General features: G+C 41.6%; 1 protein-coding gene across 3 annotated transcripts in view; it reads left to right on the top strand.

Annotated features, from left to right (window-relative positions):
- Positions 1 to 21,741, top strand: part of nrg3b (neuregulin 3b) — a 167,815-nt gene that overhangs the window by 140,892 nt on the left and 5,182 nt on the right. For 2 of the 3 annotated variants that reach the window (XM_061706753.1, XM_061706755.1), the window contains exons 4-8: positions 2,197 to 2,226; positions 5,586 to 5,688; positions 7,770 to 7,890; positions 14,546 to 14,646; positions 19,803 to 19,985. In XM_061706753.1, the coding sequence (XP_061562737.1) occupies positions 2,197 to 2,226; positions 5,586 to 5,688; positions 7,770 to 7,890; positions 14,546 to 14,646; positions 19,803 to 19,985 (538 nt within the window). The remainder of the gene's footprint in view (positions 1 to 2,196; positions 2,227 to 5,585; positions 5,689 to 7,769; positions 7,891 to 14,545; positions 14,647 to 19,802; positions 19,986 to 21,741) is intronic. The other variant, XM_061706754.1, reaches the window with a different exon arrangement.

Below are 21,741 nucleotides of genomic sequence, written 5' to 3'. Positions count from 1 at the left end.
ATGCTCAGTCTCCAGCTTGCTTTATCTCGCAACCAAGTGTCAGTCATGTCTCCAGGTGCAGTTGGACCTAAATTCTCCCCGTGGCTAAAATCGTAACGTCCACCCACTGTAATTGATCGGTTTTAATCATTCTCTACGCTGAACCCGACTATGGATCAGATGGAGCGTGAAATAAAGGCTGACATTTGTTTATTCATCCTCGAGGGCGCCGGAGATAAATCTGAGAGTGGACTTGCTGTTCATTGTGTTCGATTAAAAAAAAAAAAAAAAAAATTTTTTTTAAAAAGGATGATGAGCGCCGCGTCCCCTCAAAATACGACCTTGAACACGAACGGGCGGCTGAGATGGCGGAGAAAGGCCCCTCTCGCCTCCTTTCGACCCACCTGTTCATTCATTTGCTGTGAGGATGCAGTCAAGCGACCAAAACAAACACTTTGTGCTGGCGAGTGCTTTTCAGGATGCTTTTTATTGGCTTTCAATTACTTAAGTGATTGTATGTTTGCCAAGCAGAGCCAGGGAAGTAAACAGTTTTGACTTATTCCCACAAATGCATTTCTGCCATTGCCATGGTAACCCCCTGGATGATTTCATTCCATTCCACAGCTCTAGGGGGAGCTTTGCAGCACGGGATACAACCTTTTACAAGTTTAAGTCATAAATTGTCCTGTTTTGCCACTTTACTTGATGTGTTGTGTTGTGTTATATAACATTACTTCACATGATGTTATGTTATGCTACGCTCTTACGTTACACTGTGTTAGGTTACACTATGTTAGTTGAAGCTATGTTAGCTTACGTTACGTTAGCCAGTAATGTAGTGCATTATTTTCAGTTACTTTATCCATGGTAGCACGATGTTATTTTGTTATATTGTACTACTCAGTTATTTTCTGTACCGTTATGTTCATTTAGGTTGTGTTAAGTTACGTTATTGTTAAATTGTGTGATTTCATGTTACATGATGTAAATTTACATTATGTTACATTGTTTTGTTATATCATGTTACCCTAAGTTATATAATGTTTTGTTAGGTGTCGCTATGTTAGGTTACGCTACCGTATGTTAGTTTATGCTACGTTAGGTTAGGTTAGGTTATGTTGTCTTAAGGTATGTGTGGTTACATTATTTTAGTTTATGTTATGTTCTGTTCACTATGTTATGCTATGTTGTGCTTTGTGGTGTTTCGTACCGTTATGTTCATCTGTTCATGTTCATTCATTATTGTTAAGTTACATCTTGTTATGTCATGTTACACTGCGTTATGTTACTTTGTTACTTTATCGTTAGTTATGTCTTGATGTTACATTGCGCATTTTATTGTGTTATGTTTTGTCATTTTTTTGTGATGGTAGGTGCCATAACATAACTGACACCGGGCCTGCTACATTACATTATGCTACTTTACATACAATCTCACCAGTCAACGTAGTATTCACACCACTTTTACTACTTTTTCTTCAACTCTTACTAGCCATGCTGAGACAGACTTCCAAAATCAAAATCCATCTTTTTTTTTGGGGGGGGGGTGCCAAAAGCGGCAAATAATCTGTCGGCAGCTCAGCAAGCAGCATTCTATTTAAGAGTGGGCCCACCTCAGTTCGAAAAGCAATTACTGGCGAACGCTTTCATTTTAATTTAAATGCGATTAAAGTGACATGAAAAAAGGGCACTGTCGGAACAGGGAAGAACACGAGTGTCGCTTTTTTATCAGTCCCCCCAGCGCTGGGATTCGACTTAGCTGTTAGAGAGTGTATGTCAAAGTGTGTGAGACATGCCTGTGTGTGTGTGCGCGCATGAGATAGTACGTGTCTTGAAGCAACCAGCTACCGAGAAAGAAGAAGCGACGCTGGGAGACTGAGTGGGAACAATTACTGCAATGCCTCGGGCTCAAATCAATACTAAAAAAAAAAAAAAAAACGGGTCTCCACAAAGCAGCAGCAGTCGTGACATAAAGCTTTCCCGATGTGTCATTTTTTGACTTTTATTTTCATGACTGTAATCCTCGCAACCTCCACTTCTGGCTTATTTTCATTCAAAAGCGGCTCGGTTGACGCACTGCACTGTATATCTTTGTCTGCCTAAAGCTGAATTTTGAGTACATGTTGTAATTGTTTAACTTCTCTGGTTCCCCCCCCCCCCCCCCCTCTCCCCACCCCTCACGCTTTTTGTGGTGCTTCAATCTGGCCTCCGATCCAGCAGCAGATGAACTTGGGATCGAGTTTATGGGTAAGGCGACCCGCCGTCTCCGTTTGCCGGTGCACTCGGGGAAAATGTACCATCTATAGCACAACAAGCACCTCACCTTGGAAAAATGAATGCGGGCTAGTCGCCATGGAAACACGGCAGCGGGGAATTAGGTGTACGTTGCCTCTTTGTCGTGGGCTAAAAAAGACAGCGGTTCATGTGTGTCTTATGTGTGAGCTAAATAAGTGTTTGGAATACAAAACACAATTGAAAGCGCCGTGGGAATCTGCAGACGTTCCTGCCTGCCGCATGGATAACAAAGCTTTTAAAACAATTATTCACTTATTTTCCTGTAATAATAGCACACTGCTCTTTGTCCAGAGGGAATGCATCCACACATGAACACATATTCCCACTGTTTTTAATTTTCTCGCCTGTCCCCCCCCCCCCCCCCCCCCCCCCCCCCTCCTCCCACCTGACAAGACTTGCTGTCGTGCATACCAAACAAGCAACGCCACCTGCCGAGAAGTTTCCCATTAGCTTGGCTTCACACAAGGAGGGAGGGAGGATGAGGAGGCCCCGACACGTGCAAACCTTCCTCGGCTCAGTGATTGCAATATGCTCGACTGGATTAGTCGGGAATGTTCCAGCAAGTGGGCGGATGCGTTGGGGTAAATGAGACCAGGCCCGGTGGATGGCGGGTTGACACGAGACAGACATGTTTAGCCCGAGCTTGTGCTCATTTAAATGTTAGGCAGATAGATAAGTGCGGCACTAGCTGCATTTCATCTCCCGCTCGTTTGTCGCTCTGGTTGATTTCTCCGCGTCTGATTTCATGAATCGCTCGCAGCTAGGCAACTTGAAAATGGTCCTAGGTCCATGCAACATGTAGCTTTTTTCCCCACAATTATTCAGAGGTGCTTTGCTCCTTTTTACATTTGCATTTTTGCCTGATAAAGAAGCGCCTGTCATCTCAAGTGGTGCGGTGTAAATTTTCACAGAGCGCCTGAGAAAATGAGACCAGGCCCAATCGATGGTGGGTTGACACAAGAGACATACGATTAGTCCGAGCGTGTGCTCATTTAAATGTTATGCAGATAGACCACGTGCGACATCTCCGAGGCGGTCATCTCACGCCCGTTTGCCGCTCCAGCGCCGCAGAGTCTGTCGGGTTGATTTCCCCGTGTCTGATTTCATGAATACCTCGCAGCTAGCCGACTAGAAAAGGCCCGTAATGGTCTTAGATCCATGTAACGTGTAGCTGATTCCTCCAGCGCAAAAAGAGGAGGCGTCTGTCGTCTCAGCGGTTCAGAGGTTTTCACGTTTGCATTTCTGCTCGGAAAAAGAGGGAGGCCTCTGCCGTCTCAGGTGACGCGGTGCACGATTCAGAAAGTGCTTAAGATGTCATTTGGCTGACGGCGACGGCGCTGACACTTCTTGACACTCCCGAGTGCACAACAGAGGCCACATCTTCTGACTCAAGTGCAACTCCACGGCTGCTGCGCTCACAAGATTGTGACCAGAGGAAGCACTCAAACAGTCGCCGTGTGCGCGCTGAACAGCGATTGTGAGAGGTTGATAAAAACGTGAGCAGACAAGCACAGATGAGGAAAGACCTCCCGGGACTGTTCTCTGTTGACAGCCTCAAAAACCACAGACGAGCCAACAAAGGTCACATCCCGACTGCGGTCATGTCTTCTGCAACTTTTACTGCAGCCAGGCCGCCGAGATCCCAGTTTGCCTTTTTTTTTGGGGGGGTGGGGGGTTTAGCAATGTGACAGCGTGATGACCTGGATGAAAAGTCGAGAGAAAAAAAAGTAATACTCTGCAATGAGTGAAAGAATTTGGTGAGATTCTTGAAACATTGTTTTAACACATTTAAAGATATGCACCTGCTGCCTAACCTCTCGCTATTTTGAAACGTTTAAAGCAAAATATGACAAAATATCTCTATATAACATAACATTACAACAGCTTTAATCTATGGCGTTGACTTATGTGGCAGACTGTCCAGTAGCTCTGTGTTAGTTTTTAAATTCAGTTTTCGTTACCTGTAGATCTTACGCTACTGCTTTTATATCCAATACTTTTCAGTGAATTTCTCTTGTGGATGAACAAAGTATCTTTCTAGCTCTATTAAATATTGAATATTATAGAAAATGTAGCATTTTCAATGCCGTCATTTTAGTGCATTGACTCACGATTTAGCTCGTTTCAAGTTCCCTTGAGCAAAGCACTGAACCTCTCAGCATGTGGACCGGGGTTCTACACTGGTGTAGTGGTGTTTAGAGCGCCTCATTGTCGGCCACGAGTGTGCGTCCGTGAAGGTGAGAAAGGCAGAAGCGCCAGGATGGGAAAAGAAGGGGGAGAAAGTACGACTTGACAGCTTGTGAACCGGGGCTTCGGACTGGCTGCTTTAGAGTGCCTCATTGTAGCAGCGTGGAAAAGCCTCTCGGCGACCCGGTCGGATATATTCCAGCCGCTGGAGGCTTTAAGTGGATAGGTTTTCGCGGCTCAAACGTAGTTCTATGTTAACGAAGTAGCGTACATTTTTTGTGTTGTAGAGAGGTATTTGATTGACAGTTGAGCGGGACGTGGTTTTAGTGCCTGAGAGTACTGCTTTATTTTTTTCACAATATTGAAGTCTCATTTGATGTACTTTTTTTTAATTTTATATAATTCAAATACGACAGAGTTGCTAACACTTTTCTCTGTGGTGTGTCAAATTTCCATAAATTGTCACATAACAGGGACTTTAATTTACTATCAGAATATTACTATTGATACTTAAGTACAGCAGATGTCAGATACTTTAAGACTTTCACTTTCTGGTACTTTCTAGAAGATTGGAAATCTGATTAAATTGAGTTATCAGAAGTCAAGAAGCCACTGTATAGTTTTGAAGTTAATGCCCCAAACCGAAGTGAAAATTCGCTTTACTATATTTGGTTCCTTGCCTGGTGTCATGCACGCAGGCCTTTCTATCTGCTGGTGTCAAACTGCAACTTGTCTCAACTGCTTGTGACCTTTATGCCGCCGCTGTTGATGTGCAGGATTCTTGACAAGAGGCTCCGCCAGCCTTTGCTAATTCCCTGTCGCCTAGGATGCTGTTGTAAACACACACAGACACACACAGTCCATGGCTACGCCTGCAGGGATCGTCTTATTGCAACAGTTATCGCACATCAGTTAGCACATGTCACTGTCTCAAGCTCAGGCAATGACATTTTACTGACAGCACCATTGGTCGCTTCATGCTAATGCCGACAGTGGGAGGATGTGTGTGTTTTGAATGACTCCGCGATGATTTACGCATGATGGATTCCTCCCCCTTTCATGTTTGATCGCAGCCCGTGTGTCAATTGTAGATATTTAATGGCCTTTATTTTCTCCCCGTGCAGAGAGCGCTGACACCTACCAGAGGCAGGTGTTGTCCATCTTTAGCATCGCCTCGGGGATGTGTCTTCTCGGAGTTGCGTGTATGGCTCTCTACCGGCGCAACAAGTAAGCGACCGCTCCTGTTTGGGCGAACCCCGGGTTTGTGGGCGCGGAGCGAGCTATACTTTTCATGAAATTCTAAATAATACAGGACAGCGCCAGGCTCTTGAAGCTAAATTGGTTGAGATGCATTTGGGCAGATGCTCATGTAATATTTATTTGTGGTTATTGTACACTCAGTGTAAAACGTGATCCAAAATTTTTGAGAAGTGAGAAGAGAAGATGAGTTTGGATTGTTTCAAGTGAACCCTCGCTAGTCGCTGGGGTAAGGGACCAAGCCCCGAATGGATACAGCCCCACTAAGATTTTCCCATTGCCGATTTTACATAATTTAAACCCAAAATATACCCCAAACTTGTCCCAATTTCACCCTTAAAAAAATGAATGGCTTGAATTATTTAATTTTGAAAAAAATACAGGACTCTGGCTTCATGACCTGCAAATATTTCAGTATTGTATGAGCCATTGTATCACATTTTTAACTAGGTGATACATAGATACTCTCATTTCTTTTAAATATATACGCTTACAATATATCATAAATGGGCATGGGCCGGTTTCAGAATCTGACGGTATGACAAGCGTGAACAAAAATATTGCAGTTTCACAGTATCACGGTATTGCAGTTACAGCTCTAAAATGTATTATTTTGACATGATAGCTTAAGTAACAACTTTTTTCATCGAACGCACCCTGAGGTACGTTTGTGCTGTTCACTGTCAAGCCAGCTATCAGCCGATAGTCAATGCTAGCTAGTACTCCGCGAACACGGCGCCTTAGAAGGAGCGGTCTCGTCATTTTAGCGCATTACAGAAAGAGCACAAAAGTACATAGATAAGCGCCAAAAGGGATGTTTTTCACCCCCTAGTTTTAGTTATGTCCCACAGACTTATTTTGCTGATGTTCATTCTGTTTACTGTCCCAGTGAAAGTTAAGCCCTGAGCTGAACATTTAAAGTCTTATAGTAATCATACTATTACATAACAGTATGGTTAATGAAGGTGTTATAATGGTGATAAATTTCTTTTTTTTTTTCCAATGGAGACATTGATTCTAAATTAGAAGATTCGCGAAATGCCTGCTGAATCGGCCTGCCGACGTCAATTACTCACATGCAGAGATGCGGAAAGAAAATAGATGTAGACAAAGAGAATTAACAGCAGTCTGTAAAGGAAGGCGGGAGTTAATGCAGCTTATAAATTGTCTTAATTGAATGTGTCTGGATAAATAATAATCGGGTTTCATTTTCTGTACTGTGGAGCTCTCACAGGCTGCGGCACAAATCGGTCAGCATGACCGAGCGTGCCGCCGTAATGAATGTACCAGACTCAGCCCGTCTTGGTTGAATTTAATCTCCTCTTCAATTTCGGTTAACAGGGGTTGGTTTTTCTTGTTGTTTTTTTGAGGTGGGAGTTTCTTGGGTTTCTTCAGCTTTTCTGGTAAAACTTTGAATCAGATGTCAGCACAAAGGAGGCTAATTAGTAACAAATCTAATTTAAACATGTCAATGTTTATTATTTTGATATGAAAGTCTGACAATATTCTGAAGCACATTTGATTACTATGAAGTATAAAAACAGTTTTTCTGTTAATTAATGCAGTCGTGTTTTCATGCCCTTTAGTCAGAAAGCATTTCATATGCAGCACTGCAGAGAGTTTAGCAGCCCTGTGTTTTTGAAGATGAACTATTAATGGCAAATTAACATTTAATCCAAAAGTTTTAAGAATCACTTAATATTGAATTCAATCAAAGTTGAATCCAAAGGGAAGGAATGGCCTCACATTTAGCACAACTAAAAGATCACATTGTTTCCTTCACAGGAGGGAAAATACGGGAATAAATGAAATGTTATTTATTTTGATTTTTTTTCTGTCTATTACAATAACTAATGCGCAGTATCAAAATTTCAAACGAGACGCTACCTTTTGATCAGCCAGGTGGCAACTCGCTACCGAGCAGCTAGTGTAGAACCTAATGTAGCAATCTACATCTTTAACCTTCATTTTATTTACTTGACTAATTGAGTGTGTTCAGGTTGTAGGATTCTAATATATGTATCTATTTTTGTTTTCATTTTTATCCATAGGAGGCACCGTCAAAAACTCCAGGCTCACTTCTCAGAAAGTCGCAGTTTAAGAGACTGCGGTATCAACGCCTCCGGTCTGATGTCCAAATCTTCTTCGAGAACGCAGTACACGCTCCAGAAGGCAAGTTCTCAACACTTTGCAGGTTATATTTTATCCTTATCTTATCGATGCTATCAATTTCCTGAAAATGCTTTTTTCACTAAATGGTGCCAAATGGCATCATCAAAACAATTGAACATTCCAATGGCCAATATGGAGATACCGAATCCATTCTTGTGCAGTATACATAAATAATAAACTATCACACGAGAGGGAGTGTATTACTTTTATTTAAATCACTACGGCTGTGATTCTGTCATCAAATTATTTGTTTGTTTATATAATCAGTTATTCCTATTTGTCAACACGTAGTTTAGCAATTAAACCGTGCCATTCGCTGTGGAGTTAGCCGTTAGCATGACATGCTAACAAGCCAAAGCTTCATCGTCAATATTGACAAAAAAAAAAAAAAAAGACAAAAATTGAAGCTTGTTTTAACCGTTTCACTTTCACGGAGAGAGTTGGCCAATTAGTCCACTTCACGTCAAGTCACGTCACGCTATCACGTAATTGAGTGGGCACTCCACGACGAAGTTACACGAAGTGGTCCGGAAATGCAAAATGAAGCCGAGTGACACGACGACGAGGGTCTGCTTGTGTTTGTACACTTAATGTGTCATTTTTTGGGTCATTAAATCACATGAAGACCCCTGGAGGTTTGCAGTGACATCTCCGGGTGTTTTCTCCTTGCCTCTGTCCTCATACGGCAACCATTCATACTTCAGATCAAATGATGTTTTTGAAATATGTCCATCTTTTCGACACTGTTAACCACCACCCGCGGTAATGTTAGATAACCGCTGACTGTTAATGTAGTCCAAATGAACAGTTTTGAACACAGATGATGCAGAGTTTATATGTGAAGTTAAAAGTCCCAGTGCTGTTGTACGATGTTATGATGATGACTTTTGTCCATTCAAATTGCTTGGTCGGAACTAACTGTTGTATAAATGGCATTTAGCTCCTGGCTTTGCATTATTCACTACATTTGAATTATGTATCTGTTGGGTGTAAATGCTAAAAACCATGAAGTGGATGAGGACAGGAATGCTTGTGCGAAATGTGACTCTTGAGGATGAAAGGAAATTAAATTGTGATTTAATTATTCTTTCCATATAATCACCCCCCCCCCCCCCCAAAAAAAAATAAAAACATGACACAAAGACATTTTGAAGAGAATCCATAATGAGCCAGAGGTTAATTTTAACATTAGAACGCATAACGTCACTGTCCGAAGTTCACGTCAGGACTTTTTGAACAAATGCGATTCTCGGCTTTGTAGCGTAACAACCAATGAAAACGGGTTTTAGCAAGTATCTCCATTCGCCGCCAGAACTGTTCTTCTACGTCTAACCATATTTTGTGGGGACCTGCAATAATTTGTTTTAATGAACAAAGTGGGGACAACCTTGAATAACGAACGTAATGTTTTTAACTCAGAACATCGTGTCGATTTATGATGAAAGCGTTTAATTGAACCAAGTGCCGACAGCCTTGGGTAACAAACAAAATGTTTATAATAATCATGTTTACATACTGTATAATAAGAGTTGCTTTTAGTGTGTCTGTGTGAAACCAAAATGGAAAGATGACAAGCTCAACATTGGGCAGAAACTTTCTCTTATAAGTGAAGTGACCATGGCATTCATCGCAGAGGGGCTGCATACGTTGTTGTAGGCTGTATCCTCACGTCATTACAATTAGCGAAATGCATTAACGACTCCAAATGCGACCTTGTTGTTTGCACGAGAAATAGTGCCAAGCTTTGTCATTTATAATCAGCACTGTTGCTAATGTTTGAGGCAGCTGAAAAGGAAGCAGGGAGATGCAGCTGGCCTAAACGTTTTTTGTTTTTAATAAGAAATAAACTCACTGGAGACCCTGTTGTATTTAGAGTCCAACGCGGGTTTGTCGGCTTTGTTGCATCTCTTTTGCGTAAATACTTCTCTGAATGTAACTCTTACCGAGGCTCTTCAATAATGCAACAGTGTCTTCTTCTGAAACAAACACCCCTGAAGCAAGCCCGACACAGGGAAACTCAATTCGCAGACTCTTGAAAAGCTTTTTCGACTGTGTTATCTGAAATGACGACTCAACAGTTGACAGCCGAGAAGTGTTAAAAAGTTAAATGTACATCTTGGCGCGGAACAATTTCTCCTTCCAGAAACACTTTGGAAACAACTACGCAAAACGTTTGGCACCAAAACCAATACCAACACTTTAAAAGCCCAATCTGTCTTTTTCATCGGGGGCCTCGGAATTCTTTAAAACCTCGTTGGATGCAAGGGGAAGGGGATGACACAAACATGAAACCAAGCTATAACAGAACAGTATGAGGGAAGCTTAAGGTAGGAAGGGAAAGATCAATGACCTTAAGCACATTGGAGGAGGAAATGATCTGCAGAGTCCGAGGTAAGATTACCAAGTGACCACAGACAACAGTTTGTCTCCAATCCCCACAACTTGCAGCCATTTTGGAAATGTCTTTTTTTCATTTTTTTTTTTCAAGCACAATGTCATAACACTGTTTCTCTTTTATCTTGTGCGTGGCCGAGAAAGGGAAAAGCTTCACATAATTGCACATCGGGAAACATTGCAGTGGAAATCCTCCCTCTATGTGCACTTGAATAGACCTTAGAATTGCACACCTGAGGGGGTCATATATGAAAAATTATTTGTTCAATGTACCCTTCACAGGATTGGAACTCAAACGGAAAGGAAATTTCACGCATTAAACAGCCTTTGTTGCCCCTGAAAATGGACAGAGATGAGAGTGAATTAACGTCTCTGTTGGAATGAGATTGCAGAGCTGATGTAAAAATTATGTGCCACAGACGTGTCAAATGAGGTCAGGAAGGAAATTAAAGTTCCATCAGCCTAAAGTTAATGTGGTAGTGACTAATGGACTGGAAGAAGAAACAGAGGTCAGACGAACCTGGGACCCTTTTTCTGGTGAATGCCACAATGGTGTTCCGCCGGGTTATGTTCTGGAACCTCTAAAATATGGTTCATGCATTGTCAGAAATCAGGGTACTGCATCAATCTGTGGTTTGCTGTGCCAAATAAGGTTAGGGAATAAGGTCAGGCAAGACAATAAAAGTCCCATCAGCATAAGGTTAATGTGGCGGTGGGGAATGTACTAGAAACTGATTGTCAGGCAAAAGGCAGATTACACCCAGCTCTGGTCAGCAGTCAATAACCTGGTAATGTCATTACTGGATGGTGTTCCACAGGGGTGTGTTCGAGAACCCCTCGATGTGATTCACTTTGTTTCTCACCAGGACAAAGGCTAATGGTATTATATCTACATACAGTGCATAAATTGAGTTCATACATTGTCAAAAAAATCAGCACAATCATTGGTTGTACCTTTCATACATCTAAAAATGGCTCTTCGGGTGTTAAGGGCACTAAATCGGTACCTTTCAGATGACCCGCGAAACAGTCAGTGAGTTTCAATGAACAGGTAATCAGTAGAGTTGTACTTTTTGAGTACATTCACATGACATTTCTGTGTTGAATTTGAAATCTAGGATGCCCATAGAGAGGCGACAATATGGCCGAATCTGCAGGAATAATTTAATTGGCATCTTGTTTAGCAAGTGCTGTGGTGTGACAGCGACAGCCTTGAAACCAGTGCTTCTGTAGGTATCGCCATAATTAATGAAAAGGCAGCCGGTGCAGCTTGACAGGTCATGCCGCCAACAGTTACGGATTGCAAATGCACATGCAGGTGTGTGATTATGCAACAGTGTGGAGGTACCAGGAAGTGGCAAAAAGTGTGCAGCTGAGGGCAATTCTTAATTATCCCCCTGCTTTTTATTTAAGGATCCAAAAAGGGCCCATAAACAAGCGCTGGATTAAGGCTAGGCTGAATGGAGAGGTTGTCTATAGCTTTTTATTAGGCCCCTGTGTCCTGCTGTTGTCGCCACGTTGTCTTATTCTGTAAAGGCTTTTAAAAGAGTCGTAAAAGCCTGGCCACAAACAAACAGGTAGCAGCAAGTTAACAAAGTGGGTACACCTGGCAACAACATCTTCCATTTTGTCAGCTACTTGTGCAGTGTGAATGGAATCCAAGACACCGGTCAGGCTTTAAAAGAACTTTTCTCAGAGGAAATAATAGAAATAACCCACACTGACACCATCATTAAACCTTTATTAACTGTACAGTCAGAAATTCTAAGTCACGAAAAGTTAACCGCGGTTAATATTAAGATGGAAAACCACGGGGATATTCCGAATTAGAGATGTGTTCTATAACAATATATATTGTAGAGCGATATAAAAACAATATACGATTTATTGTAACCCTCTATCATTTGCTACTGAACCCCGAAGCTCGTGGGGTAATTTTTGGTCCAGTTCCACATTAAACAACCTCAGGGTTTGACTAGACATTCCACTCTGTCACTGGGAGTGTTGTGGTTCACACGGCGGACTCTGTTTCCCCTCTGTCGCTTTCTCGATGCGATTGACTGGTGACCGATCCAGCGTGTAGCGTGTTTCTCCCACATTAGGCTGCGATCGGCTTCAGTTCACCCGTGACCCTGAACAGGATAAGCGGTAAAAAAAAAAAAAAAAAAAGCCTGAAAAAAAATGGGTGGATGGTTCTCCTGTATTCCTCTGGCAAAGATAGCATAATTTGGAGAGAGGACATACTGTTATCTCTTTAGGTATATAAAAAAAAAGGATCCCTCAAAACACAGAAATCAATGTCGAGGGACATCCTTTTAATGCTATACAAACCCGAGAGAAAGAAAAGGGGCAAAGCAGCAAGTCGTGTTTGCAGAATAACTGAATTATCTCCTGATTTTCACCGAGGCGCTCCTGCGGGTGCTTCCCAGGGATTGCCGACAGATAATGTTGTTCATTTTGATAAGACCAAGGGAAAAGACGAACGGAGAGCGGGGCGGGGGAGCCATTAACGTAATCTTGTGTGGGATTAATTGTTGTCTGCGAGGGCCAGTGTGCCGCTCGATGCACAAAGGGTCCCCTTCTAATCTGAGCTTTAAAATGTAAAGTGTAATTAAAGACAGCGCCTGAGCATGAGGGAATACGCCAGGGAGAGAGAGCTTCCTCTCCCTGACAGGGGACATAAACTTTATGGAGTGCGCTGATACTCCACTCTCTTTCCACATTATGTATTTACCCCCAAGCTCTTTCACTGTGCCATTTTACATCACTTGCAGCATGTTTTTATTTGGACCGTTGCTCAAAATGGGTCCAAAATGGGCTGTATGACATCAGTATTGACGAAAAATTGGATTTATTGTGCTCCAGGGCTCCCTCTACAGTTCAGACGTGTCATTGAATTCAAGCCACGGCGCAAATTCAAATCCATCCATCCATCTTTGGTAAATGTGCGTTTGATTGATTGATTGATTTATTTATTTTACAAGCTGACCAAGGTGAATTTGATTGAGACAGACGGATATACTGTTTATTGAGGCGTCTCACCTCATCAATACAGCACTATTAGTTGCTCTACGGAGAGGACAAAGAATATATAACTGTGAGTACTGTTTTATCGACCCAACGATTTCCTATAACATCCAAGAAACGTCATTACATCAAATTCGAGCCTTTAATGATGGCTATCAAAATATATGCTTAGTTTGTCAATGTTCCTCATTATGATGAGCCATTTTTAATCGTACCAAAAGGCAGTTCACACTTGTGTGAATTTGATATTCGTTTGTAAATGAAATGATGACCGGATGTCCAAAACAATTGTCTTAAAATAAACCCTTATTTTTATCTTTCCTCAGTGCAGTTCACTGTAATCAGGCCAAAAAAAATCATATAGCAACAAACCACTGACGCATACTTCAAATTAAAGTCCTTGATGAGCACTTTCCAGATATGTCATAACTTTGCCCTAATATGTACCCTCAATGTCCAGAACCATGATTTGATCACTATAATAAGGTCAAATCACATTTTGCAACAAATCACATTGAGTCATACTGTAGCTCAAATTACAGGCCTTAAAGAGGACTGTCTACTTATGTCAGTAGTGTGACCACAATGTCCAAAAACATTATTAGTTCACTCTAATAAAGACAAAAGTAATAAAGTAAATATAGTAAAAAATAATATTTTTTTTAAAAAAAGAAAAAAAATTGCTTCAAAATGAAAAATACCACAAACCATGACACCAAAACATTTTATTTAAAACTCATCCTACATTACCCTAAAAAATAAATGGTTTACAGATTACTTTGGGAAAAAAATGCACATGCAAATGTGGCAAAGATTCTCTTTAACAACCCATGCTAAACTTAGCTCCTCGCCGACATACAATAATGTCAGTCTCTCAGTCGAGATGTATCACTTCACCATACTTCCTTGACACCAATTACTACTTTTAGTAATTTGGCGCCATCTTGTGGCAGGTGAGTTTTTCAGCACTTAGCTGGGAATCGGTCCACAGAAAAATAAATTGAATAGCTAGTCCCAAATAAGCAGGAGTTCACTGTACTAAAAAGGCAGTGTCCAGGCTGGTCCTCAAATATTTTGATTGCGAAGGATGACAAGGACAATATTGTCATTGCTGCAAGCTAGCGGATCATCACAGTGATTTAGCAGCTGTTCTTTTGAAGGTCATATTCGACAGTGTTGCTTCAAGTTAACCCCAGCAGGCATTTATGACAATCACGTTGTGTCTCCTTTACAGAGCTGCGGCACCCTCGGGTGCGCTGCCAACGCGGCGCCGGGAGCGTCGAGAATATCGCTGCCCATTCTCAGCAGAGCACAGTCGAAAGGGAAACGCTTCAGGTGAAAATCCTCTCACATCACTCACACTCGCATGCACGGGCGAATGCAATCAACCTGCCATATGGCTATGTGTGACCTTTAGACGGTAAACAGATGATGTATACAATTGTGATGGATATATGTGTATATTTATATATATATATATATATATATATATATATATATATATATATGGTAGCTAATATTTACATTTGAAATGGATCCAGCTTTGTCTTTGTCAAATTTATGGATTTTCAAGCTTGTTTTGTAGCTTGTCCAATACCCCAGACCTATGACTAATTCCATATTTACATAAATATAATAATATAAGATACAAGTTACCAGCTATATGAGCCCCCAATTTTGAAAGTTCTGCTAGCATAATGCTATTACAAAATGCAAACTGTCATCGGTGGGGTAACCAATAGCATCGGTGTTGCAATGTTATAACACTCTAAGCCACAGATATTTGAGCACAAACAGTGGAATAACACATGACAGCTATATAATAATACTCACATATATTCTTTATACCCTGCGAAGAACGACTAATATTATTGCAGTTTACTGAGGAGCTGAGACTGGTGCCATGTACTGTATATCAACATGTTTGTATTACACTGCCCCCAGGGGGCTTAAGATGCGCACTCCAGAAGGAGCAGCACAATATCCATTGAATTGAAGTTAAAAATGCTATAAAATATATATTTTTGGGGGGAGGCTATAACCGATTAATGGTATTTCCCGTCATTTCAATGGGGGAAAAAAATTATATATTCAAATTGTGGTGACCCACAAGAGGGAGACATTCACCAGGGGCATGTCTCTTCAAGGGAGTTGTTGGCTTCAAAGGGAGTGGTTTGCTGTTTGATGGGAAAACAGTTTGTACGTGGAGAGTAAAGTGGCATGACTGGTTCTCGTCTCCTCGTCTTTAATTTACTGCATTTCCACAATATTATATTTAAGTTTTGTTAAACAACACTTTACAAATCATAAGGAAACAACAATTGGAAAAGAGTAAACATCCCCGCAGCGGGAAAGAACAAAAACATGTACAGTGAAGCTTGCTTCATATGACATAATGCAACATTTCGGCTACAGAGGATCTCGGAGGAGGTTGTGCTTTGTAAACATAGCTAGCGGGACAAGGGTGAGTGTGATGCGGAGCGAGCAACAATAACCTCGTCTGATAAGTCAACAGAAAAAAAATATCTTTTTTTTTTTTTTTTTTTTTTTTTTTTTTTTTTCCTTTCATGAAACGTCTGCTGACGCACTCTGACGCTTAATGACATTCATGTCAGGCAGCCAGAACAAAATTTCTCCCGTGGGGGCCGCTTGCACTCACTGCTGGCAAATCACCAGAAATGAGTGACGGTAAATGTCTGCTTTCCACTTGATCTATCGCTGTTGTCCTAATTATGGGCAGCGCTGGAAAGTCGGCCGTAAATCTGCCACGTAATGGGATGCAAATAAGACAAGATGGTGCATAAAGCGGCACACGTTTATTTAAAGTCGGCGTGATGAGTGCAGCTTTGGGCGTGATGAAGCAAGGACAAGCAGGATGTGTTGGTGATTGGAGGCCGTTGCCTGACAGGCAACAAATTCTACCCGCTGTGGGGTGGGGTGGGCGGTGACAATGTGATGTCACGCAGGTGTTTCATCCCGGGCAGCGGACAGTCAATCATTTGTTTCTGCTTGTCGGAGTCGGACGAGGCGGAGCTGAATTAGACTCTGATGGATGATTTGGAGATGTTTTCGGCTATTGACCCGAGTAACCACAGCACACAGTGAGCCATCGGAGATAAAAAGCCTCATAAAAAGCTGTCAGCGAGACCCAAAGCGTACCCGTCCCACACTAAGTGTATTTCCTGAGTGAAGACAACAACCACGGACCAGTTTACTCCGATATTTATAGCAGTGAAACTACCATACTAGTGCCTATTATTGTCTTTTGGGGAATACTATAAATCTTTTGGGGTGCAGGCACTCCTTACGGAGGAAACTTCTTTCCAAGGACCCCCTCATAATCCATCCAGCTGTCCTTTTTGTTTTTGTAGCACTTATCCTCACTAGGATCGAAGGGGAGCTGGAACCTATCCCAGCTGACTTTGGGAAAAAGGCACGGTACACCCTTAACTGGTCAACCAGCCACTCCTACACTTATCAATAAATCAAATTTTGATTTATATAGCAACATTCATGCACACTTTCACTGCCATTGACGGCTTTAGAAGTCAAATATCCATGTTAACTGGGAGGGCTGGCAGTGAATGAGTTAAAAAGTGCTTCACAAAATAAATGATAAAAGATCCACACATCCTTCACACCTACCCACGGTCTCTGAGCCTCTAGTACACCCAACACCTGTGTGTAAAAATTGTTACAGTTTAAAAAGTTTCAATATGTAACATAGATGCTGAGACAAAGCTAACTGAATGACTAAATGCCATAGGAATTAAAAAAAAAAAATTGTCTTAAAAAAGTCTGAGTTATAGTCAACAAATTAGTTACGAAAATTACGAAAGAATAGGACTTTATTCCTGAAATAATAAGCCTTTTGTTCTTTAAAAAAAAGACTTCTTGCAGGGATAAAAGATGTATGTGATGTTTTGTACCATATGTATCATATCAGAGCTTTTAATTGGCTCCAAGCTAACATGGGGAGGAGTAATTGGTATAAGTTTTTAGTTTTTCCCACTGGCTGCCTGTGCCCACTTGTAGGTATGCACTTTTTTTTAATTTTATTTTATTATTATTTATTTTTTTTAAATGATACAACCTAATTTATTGCAAATTATTTTTGTGGACCCCCGAGTCACAGCATGCAGACCCCTGGGGGATCCCCAGACCGCAGTTTGAGAAGCCCTTGGCACCGACAATACAAGTTTCACTTTAGGATGTAACAACTTTATCACAATTTTAACTATGGATCCAATGTTGTGTGCGTTCATATTTATGTTCCAGGGAGCTAGCAGACGTATTTGTTCCAATCTATCTTCCTCCGCTCTTGTTTTTGCGCTATATTTATCCATAATAGTCCTAAATTGTAATAGACTGGAACCAATGTTGAATATTATGCCAAATAAAGGCCTCTAACCGATAGACGCCTCCCTCATCCACAATAAGGAAATGCCCCCCAGACACTGTTTGCGGATTCGCCCATTAATTTTGCAGCTGAATTTCTCCTCTGTATAAAATGGAAAAGCAGTGCAATGTGGTGCATAGCTCCAGAGGTAAAAAGTAAAAGAAAGGTAGAAAACAACTCTTCTTTATGGGCGTGTCTGTACAAGACGAACAATTCGGCTCGTCTTGTTTGTTCCCCGGGCTTGTAACATATATCCCGGCCGAGAAAACGTCCAGATCAATGACTGCCTCGATCAATCGTTTCAAAAGTGCGATGCGCGGTGAATAAAAACCTCTGGCTTGCTCACGTCATGCCGCTCTTCCTGAGTCGCTTCGGCTGCAAAGTTTGACGCGTGTAACGCTTTCCAAGTCGACGCGTAATCATGGCGACGCCACCGGTCGATGTTGCGGCGCGTTGGGCCGCCTGAACATTGGAATGTCATAAATTGAATTATGAAGAACTCGTGAGGACTAATCGATGAAGTGAAATTTAGTGCGTACAAATATTTATTGGGAACATCGCACTTGGCTCTGGTTTGTTCAGTAAAACGCATGCAACAAGTGATCAGATAATACGCAGGATTAATTCCACTGGCAAGCAGGTCACATCGGGACGCTTGTCTTTTGCAATGCGCTTCTTTTGGAAGGACCCTAGTTCTTTATTTTATCATCTCTAGACATCTCGAGGTGTCTGCAACAATAGTTATTCAACACAATGCGCGATCAAAGATGGCTGAACAACTGTAGATGAGCTCGGTTTTATTTTATTGATTTATTCATTTTATTGATTTATTTATTTTTGCTTCAAAACTGCGGGAGATCCCGCTCACAGACGAGCCGGAAAGTTTTGCACGTAAAATACTCTTCGACTTCGATGTCCTCGCTGCCAAATATCATGCTGAGAGAACGCCGGGTTGGTTGTTTTGTTTTTCACCTAAACTCTGAGGATATTGTTACATCCTGCTATTGCGGTTCAACACAAATAAAAGAGCTCACAGGGAAAAAAAAGACTAAAGTGCCGCATGATGAAGCAAGAATGAAAATGTTGTACCTGGAAATTGTGCTCCTCAAAAGTCCCATGAGGCATTAACAACAGCTTGTTTTAGGTAAATCAAAAGCGTGGCGTGTCTGTTTAATGCAACGATAAAGTCGTACTATTCGAACGAAAAACATTTTTGCAAGGAAGAAGTTATTTTCAGACGACTGTGAACAAGGCAACGTTAGCCGCTGCTGCTACGTTGGTAGCACGTGTTGTATTTTTCTGAAAGGTACGATACATTTTTTTTTTAATTAAAAAGACGTGATAAACTTACCTGTTCAGCAGTAATTTTGCAAATTCCGCGTCGCTTCTGAATCCCCTCAGCTGCCTGAGATCCCTTTGCCTTGTTTCTGTTTGCTAGTCTTATGCCCAGTTGTTAGCAATTTTTTTTTTACTTTCCAGAGGTGGCTATTCTGCCATAGTTTCAGCAAAGCTCCTTCAGCCCAAGAAGCGCAATACTTTTCCCAAAACCTATACAAAAGAATCCAAAATGATGATGAAAAGTATTTATTCTCCCCATCTGTAGACAAAAACGCTTCATAAATTCCTCAATCATCGTGATTCTGCATTAGAAAGAGAATTTTTTTTTTCAACCTCCTAATGACCTTCGACGTTTTCCTGCGGTGCCACCGGCAGCATGCTCGCCATTTTGATTTATGACCGCTTGCAAAGCCAGGGACAACACTTGATGAGCCTCCCTCACCCTTCTTTCTCTTTCCTTTTCTTTCCTTGTCTGAATCATGACTGCATTATTATGCAAATAAAAGGTATAACTGGTAAATGACATCTGTTTCACATGATACACATAGCCCTGCCTTGTTTTTTATGAACATTGTAAATTTCGGCCGCCTCTACTGGGGCGCGGAGCCGAAAGGTCAGTCCAAACAAGGAAGAGATAAAGATTTTACAAGGGATTAGTGAATCTGTGCGCCCGCGTGCCTTACTATGTTAAACCGCTGATATTCATCCCACGCTGCTGCCGTTGCCGCTTTCTCTTTGCCTTCTGTGCTTCCAGGAGCAATTCCCTCTCTCTCAGTCCGGCCCTGAGACGGAAAGAGACCTGTCATTTCAGGACGCCGGCCGTTTCCAGAGGAAAGCTGAAGCTGCCGTCCAATCTGGCGGAGGCGTCGCGAGTGTCCGCTCACGTCTACAAGCACCTGCTGGAGGAGGAGCCAGCCGACCTGGAGTCCTTGAGGAGGTAAACTTGGGTTTGCCGTTCAGCCTCTTTCTTGAGTAGTGTTTCACAACTTCCATCCATCCATTTTCTGAGCCGCTTATCCTCACTAGGGCGTGCTGGAGCCTATCCCAGCTGTCATCGGGCAGGAGGCGGGGTACACCCTGAACTGGTTGCCAGCCAATCGCAGGGCACATAGAAACAAACAACCATTCGCACTCACAGTCATGCCTACGGGCAATTTAGAACTTTTATTATAAAAAATCTCACAGTACACCACCAAACAAAAAAACCAAAAAATAAATCTGCAGAGAAGTGAAAGTTTTTTTTTTCCAATTGAGCTTTTCAAATTTGGGGATTTTTCTTTTTTTTCCCTTTTTTGTTTTTGTTTTTTCTTTTTGGGAGTAGAACCAACCCCGAAAATGCTTAGCTTAAATTATTTCCGCTTATTCAAGACTTTTTTTAGGTTTAAAAAACATTTTAAAAAACCAAGACAAAACATATCTTTCAATGCAATTATAATGGTTGTCAATTATCTGCAGATTTTTGCTATTCACGGTCTGGCTCGGTCAAGTTGCGGGGATCCACTGTACTGTTTATAGTCGCTGTCGGAATGAAACCTCGTAAGTCTGTTCCCACGTCGTCTGCTTTTTCTATGCATCGTTAACCAATTTATAGCATTAAAAATTATTAACTATTAACGCTGAACTGTCTGAGAAGTGTTGTAAAACCTCTTCCCTCACTCTGCGGGAGCTGTGCGGCATTATTTCGCCTCAAGATTGAAAGATGGATGTTTTTTTTAGAATAGGTGTGATACATTTGTGTAAGTCTGTTGGTGTCACAATTAATCGATTAATTGACAATTGATGGCAAATAAATGATGATGTAACCATAGTCGTTTTGCTTTTGTGAAGTATTTAAGACTTTTTGTCGGGTGGGGGGGGCGAAGTGAGCGCAGGCTTTGATGTGGTCGGCTGGCACCAGCGCCGTGTCCTACTATTTTTAATCGACAGCGTGATAAATTTCCTGAAACGTGATTTTGACACAGATGATATGTATATTGTTATTCTCATATTAGTACAGATGAACAGATGGCTTTCTATGTAAAAAGTGGTGAAGTACATCTCATCAAAGCCACTGACGAATGGCTATATGACACTGGTCACGTTACACGCATGATGTATGTTCAACATTGGATGACAAAGTGCTATTTCGGAAAAGTGAGTTGCTTTTAAAGATCTGAAATACTTGAAAACACGGCAGGACTCCGTTCGGTTCGTGAGGCAGCTGGCCACGATGCTGCCCTCCAAAATAAAACAAGACCTTCCAACATGACCCGGACCCTCATAACACCTGAGCGGTTGTCTTTTTAAATCTCAGTCCGACGAGTCAATGTCAAACTCAATCAGTCGGTCCAGCGGATGGGCTCAGGAGAGGCCGCTGACATCACCCCCCCCAAAATGTTTTTGTTGTCACCTCAAACTACTTAAACTTTTCTCTTGCCATGACTCTTGCAACTTCCTGTTAAATCGCCTGAAGAATTTCCGTCCGTTATTGTAGTGGTACCGTTCGATGTTTAATTTATTCCATATATGAAGTCAGTTTTCCCCATTGAAATGAATTCAAATGCCATTAACATGTTCCAGACCACCCAAAAACAAAATACAATTGTTACCTGCTTTAAATAAAGGAATATAGCACTCTATTGGATAAAAACCAAATAAAACATAAAAAATAATGTAAAGAATTAAACTGGTTGTGTAAAAACGCAATTACTGCA

The sequence above is a fragment of the Phycodurus eques genome, chromosome 19, assembly GCF_024500275.1.
Source record: "Phycodurus eques isolate BA_2022a chromosome 19, UOR_Pequ_1.1, whole genome shotgun sequence".
NCBI lineage: Eukaryota > Metazoa > Chordata > Actinopteri > Syngnathiformes > Syngnathidae > Phycodurus > Phycodurus eques.
This window is presented reverse-complemented; position numbering and strand designations above follow the sequence as displayed.